This window comes from Triticum aestivum, chromosome 4D (genome assembly GCF_018294505.1).
Source record: "Triticum aestivum cultivar Chinese Spring chromosome 4D, IWGSC CS RefSeq v2.1, whole genome shotgun sequence".
Taxonomy (NCBI): Eukaryota; Viridiplantae; Streptophyta; class Magnoliopsida; order Poales; family Poaceae; genus Triticum; species Triticum aestivum.
Genome location: NC_057805.1, coordinates 117,908,675 through 117,918,809, shown reverse-complemented (window position 1 = coordinate 117,918,809; position 10,135 = coordinate 117,908,675). Strand labels below are relative to the sequence as shown.

Here is a 10,135-nt window from a genome sequence, read left to right as displayed (position 1 = left end):
GATGCTCAGGATTTTTGGAAGATCGAATGGTATTTCGAAAACTTTTGTGAAACACATGAACAACTGGGAAAGAGCGGATACTCGATAAGCGTGAGGAATTATCCGTAAGGGTATTCATGAGGCAAGAACTGTATAGCAGTAAGCTCAAAGGATTCTTGGAACAACGGAGAGCGGTTCGGGGCTTCTTGTATTAACAAGATCAACTTGGAATAGAATTAAGAACGACGGTTGTAAGTATTTATCCATAGGGATAGATCAGTGGTAGGGAATTGCAAAAGCAACGAGCACAAAGTCTCGAAAGAGTATCGGGGAGTAACTTCGAAATCTTCTGGTGCAGTAGGCGATCATCTCTGATAAGGGGCTCTCCGGGAGAAGTGGTTACGAGAACCTAGAGTCAAATTTAGTAAAATCATTTAACCCGAATAGAAGAGAGATCAGAGTCCCAGAGTAAGGATCAAGGAGTAAAAGATCCTAATACCACCCAATGGCGACGTGGGCCCGTAAGCCACACAGCCATGTTAGTAAAAGTTTTTCAATGACTAGACTCGACTTCGGCCAAGGAGTTGGAAAGGGGGATTCCTATAGGCAGTTGGCTCTGATACCAACTTGTGACGCCCCCGATTCGACCGTACACTAATCATGCACGCAAATGTGTACGATCAAGATCAGGGACTCACGGAAGATATCACAACACAACTCTACAACATAAATAAGTCATACAAGCATCATAATACAAGCCAGGGGCCTCGAGGGCTTGAATACAAGTGCTCGATCATAGACGAGTCAGCGGAAGCAACAATATCTGAGTACAGACATAAGTTAAACAAGTTTGCCTTAAGAAGGCTAGCACAAAAGTAGCAACGATCGAAAAGGCAAGGCCTCCTGCTTGGGACCTCCTAACTACTCCTCGAAGCCGAACTCCATGTAGAATCATCCTCGGGATCTCTAGCTCCTGGACTCCAGCATCTGGTTGCGACAACCAGGTATAGAAAGGGGAAAAGAGGGAGAAAAGCAACCGTAAGTACTCATCCAAAGAACTTGCAAGCAAGGAGCTACACTACATATGCATGGGTATATGTGTAAAGGGCCATATCGGTGGATTGAACTGCAGAATGCCAGAATAAGAGGGGGATAGCTAATCCTGTCGAAGACTACGCTTCTGGCCACCTCCATCTTGCAGCATGTAGAAGAGAGTAGATGGTAAGTTCACCAAGTAGGATCGCATAGCATAATCCTACCCGGCGATCCCCTCCTCGTCGCCCTGTTAGAGAGCGATCGCCGGGTTGTATCTGGCACTTGGAAGGGTGTGTTTTATTAAGTATCCGGTTCTAGTTGTCATAAGATCGAGGTACAACTCTGGGTTGTCCTTTTACCGAGGGACACGGCTATTCGAATAGATAAACTTCTCTGCAGGGGTGCACCACATAACCCAACACGCTCGATCCCATTTGGCCGGACACACTTTCTGGGTCATGCCCGGCCTCGGAAGATCAACACGTCGCAGCCCCACCTAGGCTCAACAGAGGGGTCAGCACGCTGGTCTAAATCCTATGCGCGCAGGGGTCTGGGCCCATCGCCCATTGCACACCTGCACGTTGCGTACGCGGCCGGAAGCAGACCTAGCCTAGCACGCGTTCCAGTCCAATCCGGCACGCGCCGCTCCGTCGCTGACGTCACGAAGGCTTCGGCTGATACCACGACGTCGAGTGCCCATAACTGTTCCCGCGTAGTTGGTTAGTGCGTATAGACCAAATGGCCAGACTCAGATCAAATACCAAGATCTCGTTAAGCGTGTTAAGTATCCGCGAACACCGACCAGGGCCAGGCCCACCTCTCTCCTAGGTGGTCCCAACCTGCCATGTCGCTCCGCCAGAAAGTAACAGTCGGGGGCCGTCAGGAACCCAGGCCCACCTCTACCGGGATGGAGCCACCTGTCCTTTCAGCCCCCTCATCAGAATCACTTGCGGGTACTCAACGAGCCGACCCGACTTTAGTCACCACATGTGTCATGTATATAAAGTATATAGTATATACCCGTGATCACCTCCCGAAGTGATCACGGCCCAGTAGTATAGCATGGCAGACGGACAAGAGTGTAGGGCCAGATGGAACACTAGCATCCTATACTAAGCAGTAGGATAGCAGGTAAGGGTAACAACTGTAGCAACAATCACAGGCTATGCAACAGAATAGGATTAACCGAAATCAGTAAGATGCTACACTACTCTAATGCAAGCAGTATAGAGAAGAATAGGCGATATCTGGTGATCAAGGGGGGGCTTGCCTGGAAGCTCAGCCGAGAAGGAGGGGTCGTCAACACCGTAGACGTACTGGGTAGGAGCGGCGTCAGTCTCGGTGTCTAACGAGAGAAGAGGGGGAAGAAACAATAAATATAATGCAAACATAAGCATGACGGTGCATGACAAGACAATGCGCGGTGCTAGGTGTGCCCTAACGCGGTAGGCGGTGATATCAACGAAGGGGGGAAACATCCGGGAAAGTATCCTCGGTGTTTCGCGTTTTCGGACAGATGAACCGGAGGGGGAAAGTTGCGAGTTTGCTATGCTAGGGATGTGTGGCGGACGAACGGGTTGCGTATCCGGATTCGTCTCGTCGTTCTGAGCAACTTTCATGTACAAGGTATTTTCATCCGAGTTACAGATTATTTTATATTAATTTCTAAAGTTTTAAATCATTTTCTAGAATTAGCAGATTATTTTAATTCGAAATTGCATTTATGATGTCAGCATGACATCAGCGATCAGTTTGACCGTTGACCAGTCAAGCTGACGGGTGGGTCCCACTGTCATAGACCGTTTATCTAATCAAATAATTATGGTTAATTAACAGGGTTAATTAGATTAATTAAGTTAATTAATTATCTTAATTAATTATATTATTATTATTCTTCTTTTTTTAATCCATTTTGTTCTGGGGCTGGGCCCACATGTCATTGGCCCTAGGGGCCTTAGCGGGTTAGGGCGGCGGTTAACGGGGCGGGCGCTGGGTGCGGGCGCTCGTGCCCGAGGCCATAGCAGCAGGCCGAGCACGGCGGCAGAGGAGCACGACGCGGGGAGGCCGCAAGGCACGCGCGCGGGCCGCAGCAGCAGCAGACAGAGCACCGCCGGCGGCCGCCGGCGCACACACTGGGTGCGGCCGGTGCGCGGGTCATGCGCGCGGGGATGCACGGGAGCGCACTGGGGCATGGCCAGGGCGCGGCCCGGCCATGGTGAGTGCGGGGCCGGAGCGCGAGAGGCGGGCTCCAGCGACGGAAGCAGAGGGGGAGAGGAGAGGGGCGAGGCTCACGGGCGGTGCAGGGGAACGGCAGCGTGCTCGAGGAGGAGGAGACGACGACGGTGGGCGGCTCCGACGAAGCAGTGGCGGGACGAGGCGGCGACGGTGTGCGGCGGCGGCGTGCGTGGACGGCGTCCGGCGAAGAGGGGGGGGCGAGGACGAGCGACGGAGACGGAGACGGGGAGGCGGCACCGACAACGGCAAGTGGCGGGGCGGCTGCGACGAGGGTTCCGGGCGGCGGCGGCGAACGCCCCTGATCCGATCTGGAACGGGGAGGGGCAGAGGGGGAGTGGAACGAGTCGGCGGGGGGGAGTGGAGCAACTGGGGGAGGGGGTTAGGGTTTCGGGGTGAGAGGCCATATAGGCCAAGGCTAGGCCGGCCTGCCCAGGGTGGCTGTGGCCAGCCGGCTGAGCCGAGGCCCAGTTGGCCACCGGGGGGGTTCTTTTACCTCTTTTTTTTTGTTGTTGGTCTTGTTTTTTTCTTTTTCTTTTATTTATTTTCCTACTCTGTTTTAATTCAACTTAAACTATTTATGCATTTGTAAAAGTGTGGTACCTTCACCTTAAATACCTAGGCATTATTTGACACACTCCGAACATTTTTGTTTTAATGTTTGAAAATTTTTATTGTTTGACTTTATTCTAAATTTGAATTTGAACGGGTTTTGAATCAACGCGAGGTTATCAACAGTAACTAAGGTGACGTCGCACCATTAGCAGGGAATTGCTGTAGCTTAATTATCCGGGCGTCACACTTTCCACCACAGAAGCACCACATCCGTTGTCATCATGTCATAGGCAACAAGAGAGCGCGCTGTGTCACTAGTCATCAGCCTTTGCATCACCGTGCCACAACAGAAGACCTGCGGCCAGCATCACCACACGAGCTTTGTCAGGAGATGGCCACTGGCAGCAATGGGGGGCGAGTGATGGGGCTAGTGGTGAAACATGCGTCACCTAGGCTTAGACGACATGGTGGTTAGCGAGTCTAGTTCCTTTTTAACAAAGAGTGAATTTTATTAACTCAAAATAGAGCATCAAGGTTATACGAACACAATAAGTACACACCCGAACTCTCCATAGTTAGGATGCATGCCTACACCAATGCGTACACACACACATAAATCAACTCTGAAGCGATCAAAACAATGACCAACAAGTCACAGTAGCGACCCTATTCACGTCAACTACCTCTTGACATCATAAGTACCATGATAAGAGTTCTCCAACAATAACGCATTCAGGAAGGGGAATGACGCTCAAGCACCACAGTTGTCATATCCAACCACCAAAGGCCACATCATTGGTTTTCGCACTAAAAACAAGTCTGGGCAAATCAGAGTAATGCCTCTAACAAGGTAATGACAGAAGAAACATCACCATTGCCAGATATAACCAAATAGGGTCAAACCTCGGGTTTTCACCCCCAAACTCGAGACTGGTACTTGAGAAGCACCACCAAATCAATCAAGATATGTTTTCGCCATTACTTCCTGCGATCGCAGCAGCTACATGCATAACATTGTATTGACGTGAGATGTCATGCAAGTAAATACCCTCCTCGCACAACTAGACAATTGATCTTTGATAAGAGTCGGTCACCACCAAAGACTCCAACAACGAAGGTCGCTGTCGAATATTGCGACGGAGGCCAGGGAGGAATGTCACCGGCACAGCAAAATCCCAATTCGGGAGGCTCCGGCAATCCCATACCATCCTCATGCTCCGTCCTTCTCGTCCATGGCGGCAAAATTAGTCGGCAAAATACTCGTCGTTGTCGCTGGATCTGAAGATCTAAGATCCCCCGTCCCATCACGGCAATCACCTAGTAGCGCAGGACCATTGTCATCACATGCGCGCCTGAACAGTGAACCCCCATATTAGAACGTGGCGGCCCGACGCTGTCGGCCTGTGTACCTGCTAATGGAATCGTGGTCACCGACGTCTCAACCCCAGAGACCATCGACCCGGACATAAAAATCGTCGTCATGGTTGCAAATCCATGCCCTCCACCTCAAGTCATCGTTCATATGTCGCACGTCCGGAGTAACGCCACCAAATGCCAGACCAGGCCCGATCAGCGCAGCCGCAACAACCCCAAGTACCACGCCGTTGAGAGGAGCCATCGCGCCGCCATCCGTCACAGCACCGCTAGATCTGGGCCACACTCTCACCCAACGGTCGCCGCCACCATGAATGAGCCCCATCGCATCCACCCAGCATCCTGGCGCAGCACCACGCCACCGCACCTCTGCGCCTGACATCCGCTCGCGCCACTCTCTTAAGAGTCGCACACCGATGCCGCCCTCGCATCACCAGGCAAGCCTCCCCGCAATCCGCCCGCGAGAAACGCCTCGCCCCCACCTTCCCTGGCGCCCGCTCAGACTTTGCCGGTAGCCCTTGAGTGACGACACGACAAGATGAGAGGAGGGAGGAGGGCCTAGCGGCATCGGCGGCGGCTAGGGTTCCTCCGTGCCGCTAGGGTAGGTGAGGCGATGGTGAGGGCTCTTTTTCTTCTATTTGAATTCAGTTCCTGTTGACCGAAATTATTAGGCAGTTGACGTGCAATTAAGCTCTAGGGAGCTACATACCGCTGCCACACGCCGTGCGCGAGTAATGCTAGACCAACTTAAAGTACAATTTTTACGTGATAGCAAACGTGGAGACCCGTAAAAATCAGGGGCCGATAGAATTAATTAGGCAGGTTACATAGGATTTTGTAGATGAATTACATAGGTGTAGCATTTTCGCCATCACTTCCTGAGTCAATGGTGATAGCGCCCACGGCGGTGCCGACCGTTGATGTCCGCGTTGCCAAGCCTCATTACCTATACCACCTCATATCGATCAATCCACATGTTGAACACCGTTATTGTCTACGTATCCATGCTGTGTTCTTCTTTCTTTTTTTCGATACATGAGCAAGCATTTGACTCTGGGTCATTAATATATTTTCCTGGGAATTTAGAGGCCGACGCACGACGACGCCACGATACTCCATGATCTATCATCATGGTGTACGCGTGAACTACTACCAAAATGAATAAGGAAATTAAGGTGTCCTTGCTAACGCATTGTTTCGTCCATCATAAATTTGGTCAAGGCAATTATACGCATACGGAATACAAAAACACGCATATATGTGCTGTAGAAGAATGACACGGAAACTCAGCTGTCTATAGCTAACCAACTTCATGCTTCATGTTGATTTATGTTCGCGTGCGTTCTATATATATACCCCGCCACGCGCTCCATATTATCATCAACCGCTTCAAGGCACACAAATCAAGCTCCTAGATCCCAACTAGCTAGTCAGCTGCAAAACTCAGTGAAAAGGAAGCAAGATCGACGAATACTCACTCGATCATGGTGGCCATGGTGGTGCCGTCGGTGTTCGCCGCCTTCGACAAGGACGGCGACGGCAAGGTGTCCGCGTCCGACCTGCGGTGCGGCATGGCGGCGACCCTGGGCGAGGACGTGTCGGAGGAGGAGGCGGCGGTGATCCTGGCCGCGGTGGACGCCGACGGCGACGGGCTGCTGACCCAAGAAGAGTTCTCGAGGCTAGCCGCCGGTGCCCACGAAGAGGACGACGTCGACGTGAGGCAACGCTGTCTGAGGGAGGCGTTCGGGATGTACGCATCATCATCCACGGAAGCCACGATGACGACGATGATTACGCCGGCGAGCCTGAGGCGGACGCTGAGCAGGCTGGGCTCTCACGAACTGGGCGTGGACGAGTGCACGGCAATGATCTGCAGATTTGACCTCGACGGCGACGGTGCCCTCTCGTTCGATGAGTTCCAGGTCATGATGATGGCCTGATCATCGACTCTCTTCTTGGCATTTTTCTAGACAGATATGATTTTCCACTTAATGCATCGATCGATCACATGTATTTGTACGTGTTCATTCTTTCTTTGATTTGCTCGCACGATCACCCTCGATTTTTGTGAATACGTGTACAGATTCATTTGGAGTTACACCTCTTCCAAAAATAGCTCAGCAACTCAACTTCCCAATGCCAAAAAAAAACTCAACTCCCCAATGCATAGATGCTTAACTTGTTGTTACTAAGCTCACTTTATTTAATGATTTAGCACCTAAACTCTTCCAAGCATTGGTCGGTTTCTTTCATTTAATTGGTTTGCCTAGGTTCACGCGCTTGGCATCGGTTCTTCCTGGGTCACCAAAGTGCTCTCTCTCTCCTCCTTAATTGTTGTGCCATGTCATTTTTTGCTTGTGTGGCATGCTTAGCACTTGTCCACCGTGGAGCACTGGGAAGGGCCTTAATGTTCTGCAAACTCAGTAGTGTCGAATAATATCGTTTGGAGTTAATGTTCTGCAAAGTCGGCAGTGTCGCAGCTACCAGTGCATCTACAACCAGTCCTCTCAAACGGTCCTCAGACATCCAGGGGGGCAGTCCGGTCGATGCTCGATGGAAGAGATAAGAAAAAAGAATCATCCTACCGGACGCCTTCACTTTGCCCTTGTATGTCTACGTTATTCACATATCTCTATATCCAGCCCATATATGAAAAGGATATGAGGATGTCCGATCATGTTCGGGCAGTGTGCCACATAGTATTTGGCCCACTACGGACCATGCTTTCTATTTCTTTATTCTTTCTTCCTTTTCTCTCTCTCTCTCCATCAATTATTTGTGTGTGACCCAACATATAGGGGGAAAGTGGGGGCATAGCTCTGTGCATGGACAAATCAGGGTTCAAAGCGGACATTGACCGAACGCATCCGCGAGTGTTTGAGGAGCCAAATATGCCCATTGTGGTTGTAGATGCCCTTAAACCCTAGCCACCAAGAACAGATCTAGAGAGAGGGAGAAGGCGACCCGATCACCGACATCATTCAGGTTCCCTCACCTCCATGGGTTGCTCCGGCGGTGATGGGAGGAAGGGAAAACTTGGGACCTTGTTCCGCGTGCATCAAGTAGTCTAGGGATTCTTAGTGAGGGTTTTGACTATGTATAGTTTCGGCTCCAGCTGTGGTGATGGCGGCCGCGAATAGGTTTCATCTAGATCTCCCTTCGAAACGATGGATCTTGCCGATGTTAGTATCGGATCTTTGGGAGGGGGTATGTGATGTCGTCCTTCGGATCTAGACAGGTGCACTATGTGTCATGGTGTTGGCATCAAGATGGCCCTCACTTTCCTGCTTCTTACAATGGTCGTGTTGTGGGCAGTCAGAGACATCAATGAAACATTGCCCTAGTACGCGTTGGGGGTCAGGGAAATGTTTCCCGGACATTTTTGTGCAAGCGGTGTTGGTGTGCCTCATTTTCACCCCTTGGTGTTTCCCTGATGTAACAGATCGTTCGATAGGGGTTTGTGTTTCTTCCTTGATTTAGCGGCATTGTCTCCACCGGAAGCTAGCAGAAGTTTTGTTCGGGAAATGGTTCGGCTCTGAGATTCCAAGTGCAAGCAAGGCTAGTACGATGGTAGCTTCTTCTCTGAAACTTTGGTCAAACCGAACCTTAACACAATGACTTTCTGACCACAGGATACAATGTTAGGTTCGCTCGAGTGCTACCTCTTGAGCACTGCGTTGATTTTCCCTTGAAGAGGAAAGGGTGATGCAGTAAAGTAGCGTAAGTATTTCCCTCAGTTTTTGAGAACCAAGGTATTAATCCAGTAGGAGACCACGCTCGAGTCCCACGCACCTACACAAACAAATAAGAACCTCGCAACCAACGCGATAAAGGGATTGTCAATCACTTCACGGTCACTTACAAGAGTGAGATCTGATAGATATGATAAGACAATATTTTTGGTATTTTTATGATAAAGAGTAAATAAAGATGCAAAGTAAAATAAACGGCGCCAGAAATAGCTTGTTGTCGGGAGATTAATATGATGGAAAATAGACCCGGGGGGCATAGGTTTCACTAGTGGCTTCTCTCAAGATAGCATAAGTATTACGGTGGGTAAACGAATTACTGTCGAGCAATTGATAGAATTGAGCGTAGTTATGAGAATATCTAGGTATGATCATGTATATAGGCATCACGTCCGCGACAAGTAGACCGAAACGATTCTGCATCTACTACTATTACTCCACACATCAACCGCTATCCAGCATGCATCTAGAGTATTAAGTTCATAAGAACAGAGTAATGCTTTAAGTAAGATGACATGATGTAGAAGGATAAACTCATGCAATATGATATAAACCCCATCTTTTTATCCTCGATGGCAACAATACAATACGTGTCGTTTCCCTTTCTGTCACTGGGATCGAGCACCGCAAGATTGAACCCAAAGCTAAGCACTTCTCCCATTGCAAGAAAGATCAATCTAGTAGGTCAAACCAAACTGATAATTCGAAGAGACTTGCAAAGATAACCAATCATACATAAAAGAATTCAGAGGAGATTCAAATATTGTTCATAGATAAACTTGATCATAAACCCATAATTCATCGGATCTCGAAAAACACACCGCAAAAGAAGATTACATCGAATAGATCTCCAAGAAGATCGAGGAGAACTTTGTATCGAGATTCAAAGAGAGATAAGAAGCCATCTCGCTAATAACTATGGACCCGAAGGTCTGAGGTAAACTACTCACACATCATCGGAGGGGCTATGGTGTTGATGTAGAAGCCCTCCATGATCAATGCCCCCTCCGGCAGAGCGCCGGAAAAGGCCCCAAGATGGGATCTCACGGGTACAGAAGGTTGCGGCGGTGGAAATAGGGTTTTGGCTCCGTATATGGTGTTTCCAGGGTATATGGGTATATATAGGAGGAAGAAGTACGTCGGTGGAGCAACGAGGGGCCCACGAGGGTGGAGGGCGCGCCCCCCTTCCTCGTTGATTGCTTTACGTAGAC

General features: G+C 49.8%; 1 protein-coding gene across 1 annotated transcript; it reads left to right on the top strand.

The window, feature by feature from the left end:
* Nucleotides 1–6,576: 6,576 nt before the first annotated feature.
* On the top strand, nt 6,577–7,211 carry LOC123099766 (probable calcium-binding protein CML25/26). The gene has a single exon (XM_044521862.1). It carries the CDS (start codon nt 6,660–6,662, stop codon nt 7,113–7,115), a length of 456 nt encoding a protein of 151 aa, XP_044377797.1. The 5' UTR covers nt 6,577–6,659; the 3' UTR covers nt 7,116–7,211.
* The last annotated feature ends 2,924 nt before the right edge of the window (nt 7,212–10,135 follow it).